Here is a 22304-nt window from a genome sequence, read left to right as displayed (position 1 = left end):
TACTACTATGTAGTGTGTGTGTACCACTAAGTATTTAAGTACGCAGAATGATAGTAAATATACTGAGCATGTAGTGTATAGTATAGGATTTCTACTACTTAAAACATCTGTCATAAGCTGTTAAATAAAGGAAGTTTTTTTTGCAAATATTAATGCATAATGAACAAACACAGCCTAAGGGATTTCTCAAAACTGTGTATATACCAATAAGACAGTAATAAACTAATAGTATTTACCTGGGCTACACTACCCTGAGGAATACACATTAATAGCAGTTTTGACCTTTCCCTATTCACACATCACTGCATTTCTCACCTGTCACAGTCTGCATTATGAAGTCAGTAGGCTGTGACCTGTCCCTATGCTGAGTGAAGAAACAGCACCTGCATGATGCTAATGAACGGTGACAGTGCATAAGTAGGAAGAGCACAGTGCTGCTCTCTGCACATGCAAATGACATCTGTCTTAGATTATGTAAGCAAATATCGCTGTTCTACATTCTGCACAGAGGTAAAATGCAGAAGCGAGGTTATAACTGCGGTTTCTTTATTTGATATTTTCTGTAACAAACATAATTAGGTGTTTATTCATAGCAGGAATGACTGCAACCATCACAACTGATAGTGGCAAAATGATCATAGTTTGGGGTTGATTCATAATAAAATTCTTCCTCTGTCATGTTATATAATGAACATGATGTAATAGGTAAGTAATGTATTTCCTATGGCTGAGAGCTCATTGCAGCTCTGTTGAATCAAGGTAATACCTCTTAGCTTATGGTCTTTAATTGCGCCACGGTTACCAGTAGACTGAGCTGTCACGTGATGCCATAAATAGTAGTATACTGCTCTAGTTTTCTGAATAATAATGACACAGTAGGTGGTGGATTACAGGTGAGAACTGGGGCGCAAAGAGTACATATTTATTCTGATAAATGTTAAATATAATATAAAACAATTGAAGAGAAATGTATTATGATGTATTTTGAAATAACATACATTGAAAGTTTTCTATATGAGATCGTTGCAAAATTTGCAGCCTCACCTAACGTCCACCCTACTGGCACTGATTTTATATTAGGATTTAAAAATCTAGGTGGTTTTGGTATGGCGAGTAGCCTTCAGTAATATTAATAAATCACACAGCAAAAGTACATTCATGTAGTTGTAAAAAGCATGACAATATAGTAAGTAATCAAAGTATTCAGAGTAACTTAACGGAATACGTTACAAACTACATTTTGGGGCATGTAGTCTGTAATCTGTAGTGGAAGACCCTTACCAACACTGGGGATGGTTAAAACATCGCTCTTAGATGCACCCTGGCTAGATGTAGAACAGGCACTATGCAATAATATAGAGATTTCGGACCTACCATTTATCAGCTCAAACACAAAACTACATGTATGTTTTAAAAGAGTCGACATCAGCTCTTCTCTGACAGCACGATGGGAGTTTCTTAAAATGACTGAGTCTTCATTAATCCCATGCAAATGTACACCTATCTGGAACAAAACTGACATACTACAGAAAAATAATATGATTAACCTCCCAGATTGGAGTCGTAAAGGAATTAGCGGTTTTTGATACGGGCAACACGGGCGGTTGCCCAGGGCGGCATCGTGGTGGGGGGCGGCCAGAGGGAGTGTTCGCCCAGGGCGCCAAACAGGCTAGGACCGCCACTGATTCCAGCCTTCCCTCTAGTCCGCTTGTTGGGCATCTTGGATGACGTCACTACATAGATGAATACAGCCCACATGGTTCTCACCAACGTATGCATTGCCAAGATAACTGTCTTCATGAACTGGAAAAATAAAAATAATCCTAATTCTAACCATTATAGAGACCGTCTGAAAGATCATTTTAGTCTTCCCGCCTTCATTATTGCGCTTGATGTAGGGGTAGGTACAGGCTTGGGGTGTCTGGGGATTCTTGGGGGACTCAACCTGGGGGCTGTGGTACAGAACTGAATGGGGATCTGTGGCTCTTGGGTGGTGTTTTCCTGGTGGTTGCCTGCAGCAGGGCTGGAGGAGGGTCTGTGCTGGCGGATGAAGGTTACCGACCTGGTAGTCTAGCTGAACCCTGGGTGGGTCCAGAGTGGACTTGGGGTTCTGGGCATGCTCTGCCTCCGGGCTGGGGCTCTGGCTGGGCCTTTGGGGCTTGGGTCCTGGTTGGTGTGTCACCGAGGTTGAGGGTGGGTGCATGCACGGAGGCCCAACCCTGGTGCGGGGGGCCTCTGGTGCATCGATGGAACTGGGGGCCTCTTCAGCTGGTGGGGAGGTTGTTCTTGTTCTGCTTGTTTTCTTCTTTTAACAGATGTGTAGTGTATTTTCTCACTGTCCCTCTTCCCCTCTGTTAATCTTTCCCTCTCCTTTTCTTGAACTTCTCCTGTCTGTGTCTTTCCCTTTCTTATCCCCCGGTCATGTCTGTTCTGACTGTAATAACTTAAAACTTTAAATAAATAAATAAATAAATAAAGATCAGTCAAGTGGACCAGTATGGTAAAGCCGTAATGATCCACTTGGGAAAACAAATCTGCTGGGCATTTTTCTTGGCCTTCAGACAATAATTCTAAGTGCTACAGTGCCAGACAGGACAGGGGGGGAAAAAAAAGAATAACAGAGATTTACTTTTTTATGCAGAGAATGGGCTTAAGTAGAATGGTCTCCTCTAAAAAACAAAAGGAAACTAATAATATAATTATTATAATAAATAAATATTGTTGGATCTCCACACCGCCATGGTGCAAGATACCAATACATTCTCATTGTGCCAAATAATGATGTTTTATCAAACACGGTTGAATGTCAGACATACGTGGAAGGTGCTCTTTGGTGTAGGTGCCCTGATGTAACATGTTTGCAATATACTGTAGTGTCTAACCGCACAAGGCAAAAATAGAGACTTTGGTTCAGAAGTTCTCATTGACAGACTAAAGTATAAGGCTGATATTTCTCTCCGCGAGATCCATGGACCATCCATGTTGCACCAGGACTAGCACCGCCATCACTAGAGTGTCTGTGTGGAGAAGATTTTCCTCACAGGATACTTTGTGGATCCTCTTTAGAATGAAACAGTAGCGGAAACCAGAAATATGGCTGATGAAGAAGAACAGAAAAACTACATAATTAGAGATTTGGCTTTTCTTTCTTTCTTTTTTTTGGCTTGCAATAGTTATTCTCAAGCAATATGTTAACATTCACCTTGGTAATAAGTGACCTGAGGCTGCAGTTGTTTTTCTCCTTTCTCATTTTGAATCTCTTCCTCAGGATTTTGCCGTGGAGGTACTCCACTCTCTCCTCAGCAGCAGAGGGGAAGAACTGTTCACAGACCATCAACCTTAGCTGGGAGACTTTGGTTGACATCAGAGCCATAACAAGCAGGGTGAGCAGGATGGCAGTCAGTGGAATTACAGAACTATATAGCAACAACTTGGGTTTGGGGAGGCACTGCTTCTCAAACAGAGTCACAGAGTAGGAAAAGTCTTTTTCATGATTTTCTTGTCCAAGAGACATTCCAATTAAAGTTGCAATCCCCTGCAAGGATAAACAAGTGAGTCTTTTGTGGTTGAGATGAGGAAAATATTAAAAAAATAAATAAATATTTACTACGGTGTACTTACTTTGATGCTCATTAACAAAGGGATGTGGAATGGCTCCAGCTCTGATAACCTTGCTGTAACAATGTCAACAAAACAGTACAGCAAGGCGTCCACAGTTATGAATATGACCCAAGCTATGAAATGGGAGACAACTGGAATTCCAAATTTCACCATAGCTTTCCCTTCTCTTGTTGTGGGACGGGCGGAGGGAATGAAGGTGTACAGCTGCTCCTCCTCTGCCGTGAGGGGAAGGACATGGGATTTTCCTTCCGCCTTCTGCTTCTCGTCAAAATGAACAAACTTGCTGCTGATGAACCTGTTTTTGTATTTCATGTCTCTGCAGTATTTTTTTATGTGCAATGCTATAAACATCATGAGCACGAGGAAGCTGATGGCAGGAAACATCCTGTCGGTCACTGAGCTCACTGTATTCATCAGGGCCTGTGCATATTTAACAGTCTCGTTGAGCTTCTGCTCTGCTCCTGCGAGCCTCTGCCTGAATTCTTCTGATTCCAATCTTGGAGAGACGTTGAGCTGGGAGTCAAATCTCACTACTCCCAGGTTTGTAACCCCTTTGAGCATGTCTCCGATCCACTTCAACATCTGAACATAGTTAGTAAATGGAGCAATGATGGAGGCTTTTTTTGCCTTCAGGTTGCAAATCATACTCCTGACCAGCAGCGAGAGGTTCTCCAGAGTGTTACGGATGTTCTTAAGAACCACTAAGCTGGTTCCAGCAGTTAACAGCAAGTTCCTACTCTTTTTCATGAAAATGGATATAACAAAAAGAGTCCCTAAACACCTTACTCTCTTTGATAGGAAGAGGGCAACAGTCAGCAGTGTCCCAAAGCAGGCGGCAATCCCCCCAGCCACTGCTAGCTCATAGTCCAGAGCGAAAAGGAGGTACAGGAGGAGCAGGGAGCTGAGCAGGAGGCTGGAGATGCTACAGATGAGGAGGAGAAGGATTATTCTTCTGAATCCATCCCTTTTGCCAGTGGTGAACACATCCACAGCTTGAAAACCCACATCCTTAAGGCTTTGTTTTACTGCAATCCATGAGAAAAGCATCCTGGATATTAAAGTAGACGTTGAAAAGGCAGGTTATAAGAAAATCATTAACAAATACAATATATTCAGTAACTACTGCTCCCAAAAAGACACTTGTGCTGAACAGAAAGGCGAAGTAGTAGCCTGATGTATAAAGCTCAGCAGCTCTTCTGATTCATGTAGAGCGCAGTCGCCTTAAATACGACAGAAACAGGAAGACTCTTGCCTTTGTCATTAGTCATTTTGTAGTCATCCCTATTTTTCAACCACAAGCAGAAGTAAACAGAGGCTGAATTATGACTGTGGGGTGTCTGCAACTGAAATATCCTCTTCACATAAAAATCTAATGCTTTACTAAGAATTTCAAGGCGGTATTGCACGAATGTGTGAGTGGCCTGAATACCAATAATTTTGTGTATTTAGGGTAACATATTCATATTGCAGAAACAATGATAAAATACCCTTTTACAGGAGTAGGTGATTTCAGAGAATCCTAATATTCAATAGAATTAGAAGGTCCGTGTGACTGTATTCATTTGACCCTATATGGTCATCATGTTTGTCACATGTCCAAAATGCCAGGCAACTTAACGTTAAGTGGTTAGTGGTCATGTGATCTGCAAAACCTCAATGTTGTAATGCTTAACATCAGAATTTCAGCACTGTCTTGGTCAGCACATTAAGTTCTGTGTACTTTATTCACACACTGAGGCTAGCATTGAATGTTTGCTTCAGAGAGAGGTGATAAAAAGAAAACATTTTCACTGATTTGTGAGCGTGACCTGAATACTTAGCGAGTGTATTTAGCTAATTACCTTTAGAACAGGCTTCGATTTTTCAGACAAAGAAAATAATACTTCAGAAAGTCTGTCTTGTGGTATTTTCCTTCATAGTAGACACAATAGATGCCTTTTTTTAGGTTTAATTGGAAAAAAAAACTTGCACAACCCTGTCAAGGAGAGACCTGTTGAATTGAAACATTAAGCGAAGTAAGTTTGCCGGTGTGTTTGTGGTGTGGACCCGAAAAGCAGACAAGGGAGAGACTGAAATGAAGTTTAATCAAAAAGCGAGCCGTTGATTTGGCTGAAAAAGCATGAACACAAAAACAAAGCAAGGCGAACAGGTGCGAGAAGTAAAACTAAAACCTATAAAAACTATGACAAGAGAAACATGAACATAAATCTGAGCAGGTGCAAGAAAACCAGAAACATGGACCTGAACAGGATCATGAGAAAGCTGACGTGACGTGGAGGGAGGAAAACAGATGCATCGACAATGAATTAGTGAGAAAGAGGACTTACATACACAGGAGGGTAATGGAGAAAACAGCTGACACAAATGAACCTGAACGCCACAGGGGAAGTACAACTAAACACACTTAACATGGAACACCAGACTCTTTGCAATAAAACAGGAAAGAGAAAAGGGACGTAGACAAGACAACACCAGCTTGACAAGTAGAACATGCAACACGAAGACATGAAATACATGGGGAGACAGGGGGCACACAAAAGACACAAGCAAGGAGACACAGAAGAAACATAACTAGATCAAAACGCAAGTAAACCTTAACTAAAATAATAACACAAGAACTCTACATGATTTCAATATAACAATCAAAAGTACTAAACAAACTCACAGACCCTGCCCCCTGACACAGAAACACTGGTTTTATTTACATCTAAACGGATTCCCTGTATCTGCACACTGACTGGGACTCATTCATTGCAACATGAGACTCTGTCACAGTCACATAAAATCAAATGTATGTACTTGCCACAGCAAATGGTCTAGTTATTACATGAAATAAGCATCCATAATCACATATTTGAGAGGAAAAAAGCCTGTTAACTCAATATGAGTAAATAATCACTGTTTACATGTATAGTGCACTTTAAACGTATTCATATGAATTTATTTGTGTTTTGATGGGAAAGCAAAAATTCTCTCTAAAACATCCCATAAACTCCAAAAACAAACAAATTCAAATAAAAACATCTTCACTGTGCAGAATGTTTGTCTGTTAAATGAAAGAGCTGCAGTCTGCCTGCTGAGAGTTACTATTTGTCACAACGGAACAGAAATACCCATATAGAGCAGAGGCTTCAGTCATTTCACTGCCCTTCCTTCGTGAGTGCACAACAAAAATCAGAGCTCGTTGTTTAAGTGTCTAAATATCGCATTTTGAAAGTTTTTTGGGGAAGAAACATCGTGAATACACTGACAAGCTTCAGGAAAACTGTTGCTGTATTTATTGGATCCAGCCAAGTGGTGTAGCATCTTTTTACAAGAATGCAGCGCCAAAACCTGTCGCCAGTGTCTGAGAAAGATCAGCTGGGTTTAAACCCTGTCAAGCTCCCACTAAAGAGAAAGCGAATCCAGCATGATGCTGCACAAAATTGCAGCAGAAGTGCTGACAGCTCCTCCCCAGCAAGGGGAAAACGCAGAATCTGTGGAGAGAAATTTGTACTGAAAAGAAATTTCAACCAACTGCAGAAGCATCACTGAGGCCTGCTTTTCAGAAAGAAAAGGGATGAAGAAAGACACAGACAAGAATGAATCAGCTGTGACACCACCAAGCATCCAAAAAAGTGCCGCTATCACGATGATTCGACTCAAAGGCAAGAAATTGAATGATACGGCCTCGAGTTTCCAGAATGATGCCAGATCCTCTGAAAGCAAAGGGATGGAGAAAAAGAGGCCAGAAGACCAGAAAGTTAGAAACATTTGGATCGTTGGCTCAAGCTACGTCAAAAGAGGAGAGTTCGGAGCAAGACAGAAGTTTGGAGAGAATTTGGGACTTAATGCCAAAGTCCAATGGTTTGGCAAAGGAGGGATGGGCTGGAGCGGCGTCCTTCCACGTTTTTATGAAGAGTTATCTACACGGAGCCCGCCTGACATATTGATTATCCACGCTGGTGGCAACGATTTAGGACTCATGTCTGCCCAGCAACTTTCTGGTATAATGAAGATGGAATTGATGCAACTGCACAAAGAGTTCCCCTCAATGACGATTGCTTATTCCTGCATCAATCAGCGCCAAGTGTGGAGGTATGGAAGTCCATGGAAGATAAATAAGGACAGGGAGATTGTCAACCATACCATGAGAAAGGCTGCCCACTGCTTTGGAGGGGTGATTATTGAACATCCCTGTTTGAAATTTTTCGACAACACAATCTTTGTACCAGACGGAGTCCATTTCACAAAGAAAGGAAATGAACTGTTTGTGACCAGCATCCGCTCCACCACCAAGAACATTCTGCAGTCAACGCAGAGAAAACAGATTTGAGGCATCAACCTCTATAATCTGACTACACATATGAACGAGAATACTGAATAAATGCAAAGTCAAAAGAGCAGTGTGTAAAGACTCCTGTGCTTACAGATTCTGAATAGAGATTAGGAAATGTTTGTGACAAAGACACATACACAGACAGTCTCTCTCTCTCACATTTACACTCACACTACAAGAAGATTGTGGATTCACGTGTCTGTGTATTTTCAAATTTTTTATTCCATGTGCTGTATGTTTATTTTTTAATTTTTTTAATGCAATAACTGAAATAACACAGATAGAAATGAATAAATGAACAGATAAAAGATTCACATGAATAAGAGGAGGCTACAGAGATTTTTTTATAACTGTTTTTGGAAAAGCAAAGTGTGTTTGGCTATTCTGACTGCAAAAGCTGCCAGAGAGGACAGGATTTAAAGCAAAACTAAAAAAAAAAACACCTTTAAATCTAGGGTGTCAAACATAGGGCCCAGGGGCCAAAATCGGCCTGGCAAAGACTCCAATCAGTCCCACTTGATGGCTGGATGGATAATGTTTTTCTACTCTACTTAAGCACTCAAATCACTTTATACAATACATTCACCATTTAACAAACATATTTGGGCAAACTCCTCTTCTACATCTAAGTGCCCTCTGTCTAACATTCACACACACATTGATGAACACACTGGGAGCAATTTGGGTTTAGTATCTTGCCCGAGGATCTTCAGACTGGAGCAGCCAGGGATTGAACCCCCAGCCTTCCAATCAGTCACTGATTTGTATGAATTACTCCGGGTTGTTGTAGAGGAGGTGAGCCACAACCACCGTCAGGCAACAAATCACAAAGAACTGTGTTTTTGTGTTTCTTTGTCTGTGCTCATGCATGGTTTATGTGCAATAGCATGCATGTGTGATTGCATGGGTTTCTATGTGTCTAAATGTTTCTCATTACACTGTGTGGAACTTTAGAAATGAAAGGTGGATATCACATTTCTGTCATTTGTACCTTACATGTCTTCTCCAAGCTCTTCATTCAGGTGTTTTGGAATGGGGAAACACCTACAAACCTAAAACAAGCCATCCTAAGGACCGAAATTTAGAACCATTCCTTTACCATTATTGCATGAAGAAAAGTGACCTAACTGGCAACATTGTGCAGTTAGGTCAATAAATGAAATCAGAATCTGTATATAAACAACTAAAAAGAGCAACTTATTCACATTGATGTAAAAGATGATGTAGTGTGTGTGAGTGTGCGTTAATTTGATCATCACTCAACTCTTGACATCAGTGTAATATCATTTTTTTTATTTTTAATTTGAAAAATAACTTACATAAATCTCTGTACTCAACCATACTTAACCAAGACATAGCCTTGGCATTAACACATTGCACCAAAAAGAGAAAATGAAAAGGCATTCAAAAGGATAAATAACATGTCTTTGTCATCATGAGGCATTTTTCCTCTTCCAAAAGAATCTATCAGTCTACTTGTGGTAGCTTGTTTACTCAAATTCTGACATCTAAAGGTATGTACAATGAAAATGAAAATATATACTGTAGCTTGTTAAAGCGACAAGGTTTTTCTCTGACATTAAAATGCATTATCTTCACGTGGAAAAGGAACAATGCCTCAATTCAGTTTCATTCAGACATACTGCAACTATAAGATTCATGTACTTCCCAGACACGAGAAGTATTGTTAATTACTAAAAATAGAAAATAAAAAATAAACTGGTCTTGGCTTTTAAATAAAACTAACAAAAATATAGTAAAGTAATTTCATTTTCATTAAAACAAGAAAAAAAAATTCTGTGGCAATATCCCTTATTATTTCAACTTGTGATTAGCTCATCTTCACAAACAGTGATGTAAAATTGAACCATGGCAACACGCATGTCGCGCATGTTTGCCGTCTCTTGATTCGGTATAGACCTCTTTGCTGTACCAGTACAGATTATTTTTGCATGTTCGTCAACAATACTGAAATAAAATACACTTGCAATCACAACTGTTTCGCCAGCATCCATTAAATATAAAATATTTTCCTTGTCATATTTTTTCTTCTTCTTTTTTTTCCTCAAAAACCTGAAAGAAAATGTGACTTTCGGGTGGGGTGGAATGTTCTGTTAAAACTTCAATAAATGGCCCAGGAAGACCAAGAACTAATTTGCCATAGAGCTCAATTTAAGGTGAGGGAGAAAAGTAATGAAGTTGACATGCACTGTACAAGAAATTGCAAAAATTCCAAATATCATCTTTATCAAAACATGCTGAGTTACTGTAAGGTGTGCCCAAGCCATGTTGCAAAAGACCCTTTTCAACATGCTTGTTAAACAAATCCAAATCCAAAAGAAGGAAGAAAACAAACATAGTGAAACGATACAGTACTGTAAAGTAACCAACAGTCCTAAAATCTGGACGATGTCAGGGGACTGAACAATGGTAGCAATGAATAGTACGATGAGAAGTACCCTGGGAAAGGAAGAAAAAGAGAAACATGTACAATTTGCACATTATGTTTATCTTTATAAGGCATTAGCCTTTTACAATGAAATAGATCATTTACATTTATTTTCATTATCACTTTTTGTCACATAAACATTTTCTGTTAAATAATTCTTAAGTTCCCCTTTTCTGCATGTCTGCAAAATGCAGATTCATGAATGGTGTAAAGAATGATAAACAATGTCCTTTTTTTTTCAGTCACGATGTTGCATTCACTCCCCTTGAAAACCATGCACTAGTGAAAATTTTCTTTAAAAATAATATAAATTGTTGAAAATGGCTGATTCTGTTTATTTTTCATCTTTTTTTTTTGCAAGTTACAGCCTCAAGAAAATAATTTTCTTCTTTCTTTTTTTATTCAGCTAAATTTGTGTCCATGCAAAGAAACTAAAAAAAGGGAAAAGAAAAATCTCATTTAATTTTCATACAATATATCAACAGAGAAAGAAATATGGTAAGATTGTACATCTTTTCATGGAGTTTGGATTGTTACTGTATTTATTTATTTTTTGGGGGAAGGGGGTGTTGAGGGCAGCCACTTTAAAGTGGCATTTGATTAATCTTTTACGGTGCTTTACCAGTATGGGTTGAACGGGTAGATATATGTAGAGTATGCAGGGTTTTTTTCTTTTTGGGGTCTGTGGGAGTGTGGTTACAAGCTGGGACACACCTCACCCAAAGTGATGGTCTCGAAAATTCCATCTACACGGCTAGGTCTGTTGGCGTGGCGTGACCAAGCATCTGGTTAGAAACACTGTCACCCCCTTCAGAGACAAGTACACTGACATTTAAAGAAAAAAGTAAATAAAAGAAATGAAAACGACACAGGAAAAAAATAAAATCAAGCAACACACAGATTTTTCATTCGAAAAGGGCTTCTGTAGAACTCATTCAGAGGTTCCCAGTGTTGACCCCCATGGCTTCGAATTGGATGAAAACCTGGAATTGACGGATTCCTCGTGCTAAGGAGTTCATTCCGGCTTCCTCCAAACAACAACAACAACACCTGGCAATCCCTGCTACCAGGCGCTCGCGATACGCTTCGCCACATGCACAGTGTGCGTGACGTTTTTGCTCAAAACACAGGATCACGTTTGCACCCCTAGAAACAGGCTCAGAAGACACAACATCAAGCATGCAGTGTAACCGGGGGGGCGTGACCTGTAATCGCAACACTGGCTGCTACAACAACGCTATCAGTCCACACGCTGCTATGATCGAGAGAAACTGTCCAGTGAGGATTGGGAAGCTCTTCTTGTCAGTGGGGCCAGAGTAGGGTCCACCAGTGAGGAAGGAGGAAAGAGCTTGTACCAGCCAATCACCATGTTGGACAGGTCCAGCTCATCTAACAGTATCTGAACTGCTCCCATGAATGATTTATGGTCCATACGTCCATAGTCACCCCATACGATGACCTGCAAACAAGAACGAAAAAAACTTTAACCCCTTAGCAGTCCTATTAGTCCCCTAAACCATCCAATGTCCCGTGGGCGGTACGTCCGACTGCTAACAGTTTAAAGGATGGAGCAAGTTTAGAAAGATAAATGAAGTCAACAGTCTTGGTCAAAATTCAATTCAGTTTTATTTATTTAGCGCCAAATCACAACAACAATTGCCTCAAGGTGCTTTATATTGTAAGGTAAAGACCATACAATAATACAGAGAAAACCCCAACAATCAGATGAACCCCAATACAACTTATATAGCTTTTTATATGAAAAAGCCAATCTGATGTGCAGAACCGTATCAGCTGTGTGTCCTTGCATTGAGGCCAGCAGACTGCAAGGAGAAATGCTAATTGTGACACTCTGTTGCAGTCTAAAGGAATAACATTCTTACCTGTAAAACCTTCCCTCCTGGACTCTCCTCAAACGGCAGTTGCTGCTGATAAAGAGGATCCAAGGTTTTTCTTGCTACTTTAGTTTTCTTTTTGGCTATGCAGACTCCGTTTTCCAAAAGGTAGACCTTTACATACGGTGCTGGAAATCAAGAAAGCGTAAAGGAGAGATGAGCTTTTGAAAGGTTTCCTTTTCTCTTTCCGCAACCAAGTCATGCTTACCTTTATTAACTCTGTGAATACCTGACATAGACTAGCACATTTAGTAGCTTTGATTACCTGGCAGTGCCTTGGAACCTGGTTTTCCCACAAGGCCACGGGCTCTGATGACCTCCACCTCCAGTGCACCTTTCTTCTCCACCATGCCAATCTGGATGTCTCCTAAACAACCAACAAAACCGAAGATTTTAACTTGTCTGAAGTGAAGCTTTCATCATTTCAAGCTACAAATCTCTGTAAAAAAAAAAAAAAAAGGAAAAAAAAGGATAACTGTCCTCACCCATAGGGGGAGTAGCCAATGTCTGTCGCCCAACCAGCTGAGCAGGGCCAAGACCATCCAGGAAGTCACTGAACTGGGCATCTGAGGACAGCCTCACACCAGGGAAGATGAGACTGAAACATTAACAAAGAAAAAAAAATAAAAACACCAGGTGTTTATAGTTAGACTAGAACCTGATATAAGTTACCAAATGAAATTCTGAATTTTTCGTGTATATAAAAGCTGCTGAATTAGCTTTCTGATCGTCCGCAGAGCACAAGTGCATGTCTCCTTACTTTCCCTCGGAGCTGTAGCTGTTCATGCTTCCGTCTGTGGACTCCCTGCTGGCCTGCCGAGTCATCCTGCTTCTCATCTCCACCGCCAGGCCTGTCTCTGTGCTCCTCTGGATAGTGCTGCGCAACTTTTTACCTCCCGCTTCTGAACACAGAGTTACACGCACGACACAAATGACAGAGAAAGAGAGAGAAGAATTGTCAGTCCACAACACTGAACTGGGGGGATGCGAGTCGCACGGCGAGAACCATTTGCGCGGATTATCACTGGTGTACGAACGCTTTAATCGGCTCGTACATATATCTTTCCTCAGGAGAAAACGAATTTCCTTCGGGATTAATAAAGTATTCTGATTCTGATTCTGAAAACAAAGCGCACCTCAGTGAATTCAAATTCTATACCAGAGCACTGCCGTCTCTTTAAAAAGATCGATATTAGGAACACTATGTGCAGCCTTCCTCCAGTCTGCGCCACCGACTGCCTATGGGGGACTTCTGGGAGCAAATTCACCTACAAACATCCACTGTCTATGCATCCCCACCCCTCCAACCCAAACCCACCATCCTGACTGATCCAAGAAGAAAGCTGATTCTCTCCATTAAGCCTCCCACTGCGCATCGCCACCTGACCGCGTGCGTGTGGCACAATGTGGACACGCCTGCGGCTTACAAACACACAACTCCTCAAAAGTATAGTATGTATGCTCTACCATATATACACACACACACACACACGCACACTTTTCATATCCCATTTAAAAAAAGGTTGGCAAAAAGTTGTCTTTTACTTTCAGTAAGCCTAATGTGCTGAGAAGCTCCTCAAGAGATTCAAATGAAGTGAAACATTATAGGTTAGTTCTAAAAACCTCCGTATGAGCTTTCTACATACACATGCAGCTGTGTTAAACTGAAAACATGTCCCTTTCTAAACATTTAATTGTGCACTGCTACGGGGTGATCCAACCATCACTAAATGTTTTCATGCCTTTTGCAGGTATGGGATTAATTTTTTTCTTCTTCTTCTTCTGTGTAATCAAATTTAGCACTATTTGGTCAGAAAGTCCCTGCAAAGCCTGATGAAGGTAATAACACAGAGGTACTATACACAAAGCTTCAGCTCATTACTACAGGGTGCAAAAACCGGCCGTTCACAGACCTTATGTAATTTCTCTCTAATATTTTGCAAGTTTGTGCAGATGAGTAATTTCTATGCTTCAGCAGTCCTAATCCAGTTATAGGCCTTGCAGTCTTTACTCTCCTTCCTCTCTCCTTTGTTTGGCTTAGTAGAGGAGGAACTGAAGATAAAAAAAAAGGATCATTTTGTGCCTCACACAGACATAAAACAGGCATGATGCTCTTCAGCCTTGAAATCTCAGTTATTCAGCTGGCCTCCGCCTCCTCTTCCTGCTCTTCACATTTTTTACAATAAGAGAAGCAGCCACAAAGGTCGTCTCTGACGTCTGCAGCAGACCTCCGCTGTCATTCAGTGGCCAGCCAGACGTTATCAACGAACTTGAAAAACACATGATTTATTAATGGTAATTTATGCAGCTTTTGCACTATATCAAGCACTATGTGATCTTATTTGAGTGCTTCAAATACTGTTCCAATGCATTTCAAATAAACGCTGTATGTATCCGCTCTATAGACAAAAATATACAGAGGTGCATTAAAAGCAGTGGCAGATAAGATAAAGATTAGACTGTTATAAGTGTATGTCGGAGAGTAAGCTACTTTTATAAACTATCCAGCAACCGCGAAGCAGGAGAGGCGTCAAAACGAGACAAACTGGCTCATCTCCATAAGTTTGCTGCCCTCAAATTGCGACCCTGCCAGTCAGGAAAAGACAGCGAGTCTAGGGAAGCTGCCAATGGTGGAAGTGTGAGTTTAAGTGAGTGTGAAATTGTAGCTAAAAAAAAAAAGGAGGAGTGGTGAGTAGTGTGGCAAAAAATATGTTGCCAGATAAAGCTACAGAAGAATAGATCACGCGCACTGCAAATCTTCTTTTGTAAACACAACTGCAAATAGAACAAGAAGTGATTGTGAGGCTGAGCTATAAATACACACAGTAGGCGTTACGCTACCTTTTAGGAAATTTGAAGTGACAGTCAGAACAACGTTGTGGTTCTAAGCAAAAAGAAAAAGAAGCACTACTTCCAACTAAATACTAAAGAGGGATTCATTCCAAATACAGAGTCCTTTGTTTTCATCCACAGAATCAGAGTCACAGTCATGCAAATTAGGTTTTTAGACCAGCGTGAGTGGCATTTGTAAGCAAACAGACCGGTTCCATTTTGACAACACCACCATTGGTGGCAGCAGCAACAACAGATGCAGAAAGAAGTGTGACTGGCCCACAACTAACTGATGATAAACTGACCACCCACAGATGAAATTGCACATTAAGCTTTATGTCATCATATAACCAGATCATGCACAGTATGGACAGCTCAAGCCTTATACACATTACACTTACTGAAATAGACTAATTGAGCTAAACATCCTAATTGAGCTAATAACATTTCTGAACTTTCCAACGTCCCAGTTCTCTCCCATGCCAGTACCTCTGCAGCTTCCCTCTAATCCTAAATCTATCTCCCCTTGCTCACCGCCATCTTTTAGTTTAAGCCGCACTGTTTACCCCCCAGCAGGAAGCTTTGGCTGTGACATTTCCGCGCCTGTCATCTTACCTCCGTCCTCCTCATCAAAGGAGTTCATGCAGGGGAAATAGACAGCCAACGCTTCGAATGATGCTGACAGGCTCATCTTGCTCTGGGAACACTGGATACGCATCCCAGGAGCCGGAGGAGAGGTATCGTTCCCCTGCCTACCCATGGTGACCGGTGGCTGTCCTCCTCAATGCGGTGAATTCGATGCTCAAGGCGTCAGCTTTGCCCTTTCTGGCTGATAAAAGCTTTAAAATGTATCTCCAATCTATACTATTCGATGGATTCCTAAGGCTAGCAGTAGAAGATGCTCTGCTGTAACAGGAGAGGGATCTGGCATCTAGTCTATCCCTAGATGCTCTGCTGACTGCATCCTAGGTAGAGCTTTGGAAAAACGCTGCTTCAGTAGTCAAGTCTTGTGCTGTCTGGGTCTGACGTTCCTGCTGCACCTCTTTCTTCAGGGGGGGAGGGGAGAGCGCTGCATTGCGCTCCGCCAATCAGAGGGCCGGGCTGCTCAGACGCACCTCGGCAGGCTCTGCGGGTGAACAAGCTCTACCCAGAGATACTGATCCCCCCCTCCTCCCTAACCCACTCTGTTTCTCAGCAGTATTTTTTTTCATACCCTTACTTTTGTCATTTGCTTTTTCATTTTTCTCTCTGCGCTTGTTCTTTTGTTCCCTTTGTTCCGTTCATCACTACTATTTTCCTTTTTTCCCATCCTCTACCTCCCACCCCTCCCTCTCCCCCCGTTTTGTGCACACAGGCCAGTGAAAATAAGCTGCCATTAGGCCTGCCAACAGTCCTGCTACTTGATGAGAACGCACAAGCCACATGGCGATCACTCAAAGTTCACGTGCCAAACTCTGCTCCTTCACTTTACTCTTTTCCACGGTCGTGATTTCACAGCTGTGTTGCGTTAGGAGGAGTTCTGTTTCTCACAGACAAGAAAGTCAACGAAAGGGAAAAACAACGTTAAAAGCTCGACCTGAAACCCCTCTCGTCTGTCGTCCCTTTGTGGCACAGCCACGTTACAAGAAAGTATGGCTCTCGTCATCCATCACAAACTTTTAAACAGCCACAAAGACTCTTTGTTTGAATTAGAGCCTCACATTTCTAAATATTAACTTTTCTTTTTCTTCATTCCATTTCTGCCATTTGTGGACAGCTGGGGTCAGCTTATTTTAAACAGTCGAGAGCCAAGAGACTCAACAGCGTTGCTCGCTGAAAGGACTTCTTCACCGGTGGTCCTTCAAGTGGCTCATGAATGTACCACCGGCATCGGCTGTGAGTGATACCTCAAAGCAAATGCACGACTTTCAGCCGAACTCCAGCTTCTCTGGTAGCTGTCACCACCGCATTAGGTTCAAGCATAAATCCTGAGAAACTGTGCTGCCCCGACATGCTGCCAGCAGTCCTGCTTTTTTGTTCTCAATATGAATGTGGCAGAATAGGCGCAGGACAAGACAATTATGGCACTTTCTTTGCACCACGGTAAATATAGGAAGCTCCCTGTGGTGTTACTGCAGAGGCAAAAGTTCCTCTCTCTGAGACACTGCAACCTACTTCCACGAAGGAGCCACTTAATGTCCATTTGCGGGTTTCATCTAGGTCACCACTGACAAAACAACTCTTCACGTTTACCGCCACAGGGGGAATCGGAGAAGAGCGCACAGTTATAATACAAACACTTGATTTAATATGAACCACAAACTCATTTAAGGATCAGGTAGGCGCTTCTCTGAATTCAAACTGTGAGAATGTTTAAACTATTATCAGAAAACTTCTGATCTTTGCCCTCATGATGATGATGTAGCTCTGTGTTTCTGATCGTTGATCCAGGCTCAGAGGTTATCTTCTCCGTGTGATGAATTCAACTTTCTTTGGTGGTTATTTTGCTGCTTTTGTAGCACTAAGAGAAGGCTGACATTTTTTTATTAAAGTGATTTTAAAGCTATGAATTGGATGATGCTGAATGATTTTGGTCATCTCCTGCTAAGTTCTAGATCAGGGGGTGTCAAACATAAGGACCAGGGGCCTTAATCAGCCCAGCAGAGACTCTAAGCCAGCCCACTCAATGGCTTTAGAAAATATGGTGGACGAAAGTTTTGGACTTTTTCCTTCTGATATAGACATGCCACACCAAAGTAATTCAATTACTGAATTACTTTCCTGTTTTTTCACAATCTGCTATAGAAAAATCTTATTTTCTACCTATTCCTTACACTTTTAGCCCAAAGAGTCATGCTGACAGATTTCTTTCATTTACTACAACACCATTAAACGTATAACACAAAGGGGAATTTTACTGGTCAGGTTGACTTAAATTCAAACTTGGCTTTATGTGGCTCACTATGTAAAATGAGTTTGATATCCCTGCTTTAGATAAACTCAAAGCCAGCAGGTCAAAAACCTAATTAGTCTAATGACTGAGTTTATGAACAGATATGAGTTCAAGTTGTTAAGTGGAGATATTGCTGGCATGTGACTAGAAATTTGTATGATATGAATTTAATCTTTTTAATTTTTATCTTTTTAAGAAACCTGGAACTATGTTTTCCAAGCAGTTTAATTTAACTGAGGCCTCAGACGCACATGGCAACCTTCAATCACTGGGGAAAATCGTACCAATAGGTTGGCAAGTGGTTGCTTGAGGTTGTTGACTGTCTCTGGCTGAAGTCAGTCAGAAAGAGGATGCTTTACCAAACCCCCCCCCCCAGGGTTGCTTTTGGTTGCTAGCAGATTGCCAGAGTTGCCTGTAATTTGTCAGACTTCAAAGACTCATTAGCTAACAACGGAGCTGCTCGGAAAAAGTGCAACACAAGCTAGAAATGGAGAATATTTGCCCATAAAGTAAAAGTTATGCCTTACCACTGAAACCAACACATTTCAAGAGATGAGACTTTTACTTTGAAGATAAACAATCTCAGTTTCACCACTGCTTAAAAAGTAGTTGGGAAGTAGTTTACAAGTTGGAAACCAGTTTCAAACAGATCAGGGAATACGTGTATTCCCCCCCTAAGTCACCACTCTTTAGGACAGGGTGACTGGGGTTTCACAATCAATTTCACAGTAATGGCCAGCAACCTGTAGCAACCTCTGGCAACTTTTTATTCCTTAGCAACTGGTGATTACTGTGGCGGGGCGTGGTTTGCGATGCTGCTACAGGTGCAATGGACGCACCTGCGCAGCATCTGCAATCACTCCACGCCAGCTTAAAAGTCGGGACTCTGAATTAAGGTTGTTGTTATGTTGAGCTGGCAGCGGGAGAGCTGCAGCTCTGTGTGTCCAACAACCGATGAAATAAACATGATTAAAATGCCACTGGGTCTGCCGTGTATGTTTACAATTACCAACCAGTCTCGATCCTTGTGCAATTGGGGCCTAAACTCCATATCTACCTTAGGTGGTTCAACTCCCTCCAATGTAAAGTAACTGGTCAGTTGTACTAATTTAAAGTAGATTCCTTAACAAAGACTGTAAGGATACCTGTGTGTCTGAATTCAGCTTTGCTTTGTCCATGTAGAGCCACACAGAGATGTTAGCAAACTTTTGGCCAAGGACTTAAATACAAAAAACTGCAGTAAAATGTTTTAGCATTAACAATGAAATATGGTCAGTGTATTTCACTCGTATGACCTGCTTAATTATATTAGCTGGTCCAAAAACAGGGGAAGCAATTTGTAAAGCAGCGTATGCACCAAAACCCTGCTAGAGGAATATTTCTAAGGAAAGCACATTAGGACTGCTAATAGCTGAATGCTAATCACGGTTTCCTCTACAGTAGCAATTCGTCACTCTATTCAGTGATTTTTACTAACAGTAGCAAACAGAAGTAGACAGAACCTATAACGGGCCTGCTGTTTTATTGGCAGTAAAACATAATTGTGTCTTAATGCCAGAGTGTAAATGTAAGAGAGTGTAAGTGCAAATATTAATGGATTGACTAAAAAAAATAAGGCATTCATGATTACTCCCTTAATTCAGTCACATGTTTTGGAGTGTGAGGTTCTCTGTAGATTCCTTTACAGTATCACCGTTAAGTATAGTGCTAAACTTGTCACTTGGCTTCTCTGGTATGTTTCTGCTAGAGCAAAAAAAGGTCATTAGAATTGTACTTGTACTGTGAGGTAGACTGAAGCCAGACACAGACAATATGGAACTACCAGAGCTGCAAAAAGATATAGTAAGTGCCCTTACTCATTAACTGCTTAAGAGAAAGTGGTGATTCACGTCATGGCTTTGCCAAAACAATAACAGCAGACCACAATAATTCTTCTCTCCTCTGTAGCTGGCTCGTGCGCACGTGTCTCCAGCAATGCATTAGACACGTGTGGATAACTTCAAATTTTGTATCTTGGGCACAGTTTATTGTTATCTGTCCACCCACAACCAGTGACATAGTGAAAGAAAGAGGCATTGCAACAATTTTCACTTCACCTGACACGCACAGCAACTGGAGACAAAAATATGCTTAATTACAGTCAACATTAATCTGCTTAATGCAGCACGTGGATGCGTGTTCACGGACTGTGAAAACAGAGTTTGCATCAAGTATGAAAAGAAACTTTGAAACTTTTATTTGCTAGGTAATACAGATCATGCTTAACAAAAAAAGGACTTCATTACAGATCAGAGCATTTTAAACACGCTCAGCAATGTGTTGGTAGTAAGAGTGTAGTTAGAATCTAGGTCGCGTCACTAGACCTTTAGCTGCTTTACCTCTTTATTAAAAACACGTGGCTGCAGTTACCAAAACCAGATTGCATGTTAGATAAATGACATGCCGAAAGACTTCAGGAGCCAATATTGGCTGGCCTTTCTATTAAACGTTGACGTGATCGGGGTGCCAGTTAAACAAGACATCAGACCTTTAGCTCATGTGATTTAGAATTAAAGTATTTGACACTCCTTCCTCTAAAAGCATCTCCATCTTAGGTCATAAGCGTACTACTCTCTGATTTCACAACACTGTGACTAATGCTGGTTAACACTGAACATATCTTGCTTTGCTCTATACTATGATAAATCTGCCAGACAATGACCACACAACTGGAAATCACAAGCACCTCAGAAGGCAGGAATGTGAAGAATCTACAACATAGGACCGTAATATCCCAGAAGTCCTTGTGTACAATCTGCCTGAGAGGTGGCGGGACTAACAGGCCAAAGCCTTCAGAAGTCTTGATGTGATTGATGAGCTCAGACCAGGCCAAGCATCAGACAGCAACTCTGACCTGCACACTGTAAACAGAGCTTAATGGAGGGCTCTAACACTTTCCCTCACATGCATGGACGTAGGCAAACAGACACCAATAAGCATGTGAATATGTACACAAGGATACAGTGCAAAGGTAGATAAACACGCTTGCTACAAAAACAGCTTTCCCTCCTGTGTCTCAGTCAAATATAATGAGGAATGTGAAGCTATGTGTGATGTCCAATCTCACCTCACATTATATTAAAGCTGCATCCAGAATATCTTTGGCTGCTTCATAAAGACACAATCTTGACATGTACACAGTACAAAAAAACCCCCAAAACAAATCTTTAGCTTTCTTAAGGTTCCTCTTTTTTAAAAATAGCATGATGCTAACATTGTCTGGACACAGTTGTTATGTCTGCATGCAAAGAAACAATTTACTGAAATATGAATATGAAAAGGCCCAGTCAAACTTAAAACCTTAAATGGCTGAACACTTCATAAAAATGCATAACGCAATCAAAAGTGCTCAAAATAAAATAATGTTCCACCTCAAGTTGTTTACTACATATGAAAGGAGACTCCACTCACACATGTATACACAGCGTTTCCTGCTCTTCACTTTGCACCTTAGGTAGAAGTTCTCAGGCTAAAGGCAATATTTAAAACAGGCTCTGCAGGTGACGTTTGAACAGTTTGTCCCCTGGCTGCCTCCATCCACTCAGTGGTGCAAACACTGAAGCAACAACAGATGGAAAACTCATTAGAAAGAGAAAGAAGATCCAAATACGATCTGATAGAAACTGCTGACATCTATTACGGTCACAACAAACTACTGTCATATGCAATATGTTCCTTAGATTGCAAAAATTGCAACAATTATATTACTACAGCTTATTTACCTCTCAGACTGAAAGAGGAAATAAGTTGCTTTAACCACTTTTATAAAACACAGAAGCATCCAGCCCAGACTCTATGACTACCCTTACCACAGTATTTTTCCAGTACATGCCTCATCAGACTTCCTCTCTGACTGACAGCTACATTTAAAGAAAAAAAAAAACAATCAGGAGAGGAAGTACAGTATTTTTAGCAATGCCTAAAAATCTAAAAATGCATTGTGTAAGTTCTATTTTAGCTCTGCTCGGGCGGGAGCGAAGAATGTGCTGTGCTTGAACTGCGAGACGTGGCAGTACAAGTGTATTCTTAAACTGCGTCCAAGCTTCAAATTCAGGCAAGGGAGACATATGGCTGAGGAGTGTGAGTCACACCGCAGGTAAAAGCACCGTGCAGCTGATGGAGCAGGGAATGGGCAGAAGATGAGTCAACAGCTTTAAACCTGAGCTCACTGAGATGCTGCCTGAAGACAAATAATCTTTGACTCAAACATATAACATA

General features: G+C 41.1%; 2 protein-coding genes across 27 annotated transcripts in view; both read right to left on the bottom strand.

Annotated features, from left to right (window-relative positions):
* Positions 1-2442: 2442 nt before the first annotated feature.
* On the bottom strand, positions 2443-4777 carry LOC102305266 (dendritic cell-specific transmembrane protein). Its single transcript, XM_042221894.1, has 3 exons — positions 3622-4777; positions 3203-3535; positions 2443-3097 (listed from the first exon to the last, which is right to left on the bottom strand). The coding sequence occupies exons 1-3, from the start codon at positions 4666-4668 to the stop codon at positions 3038-3040; spliced, it is 1440 nt and encodes a 479-aa protein (XP_042077828.1). The 5' UTR covers positions 4669-4777; the 3' UTR covers positions 2443-3037.
* A 4434-nt stretch (positions 4778-9211) lies between these two features.
* The window catches only part of rims2a (regulating synaptic membrane exocytosis 2a), a 152212-nt gene continuing 139119 nt past the window's right edge, over positions 9212-22304 (bottom strand). For 25 of the 26 annotated variants that reach the window (XM_042221887.1, XM_042221888.1, XM_042221874.1 and 22 more), the window contains 5 exons: positions 13044-13185; positions 12769-12881; positions 12549-12650; positions 12272-12411; positions 9212-11847 (listed from right to left, as the gene is read on the bottom strand). In XM_042221887.1, coding sequence (XP_042077821.1) covers positions 11644-11847; positions 12272-12411; positions 12549-12650; positions 12769-12881; positions 13044-13185 — 701 coding nt within the window. In that variant the 3' untranslated portion in view covers positions 9212-11643. Of the gene's footprint in view, positions 11848-12271; positions 12412-12548; positions 12651-12768; positions 12882-13043; positions 13186-15730; positions 16316-22304 lie in introns of those variants that run through there. The other variant, XM_005924257.3, reaches the window with a different exon arrangement.

This window comes from Haplochromis burtoni, unplaced genomic scaffold, assembly GCF_018398535.1.
Source record: "Haplochromis burtoni strain Fernald_Lab_line unplaced genomic scaffold, NCSU_Asbu1 Contig_76, whole genome shotgun sequence".
Taxonomy (NCBI): domain Eukaryota; kingdom Metazoa; phylum Chordata; class Actinopteri; order Cichliformes; family Cichlidae; genus Haplochromis; species Haplochromis burtoni.
The sequence above is the reverse complement of the archived record's forward strand: the minus strand, read 5'-3'. Positions and strand labels throughout refer to the sequence as shown.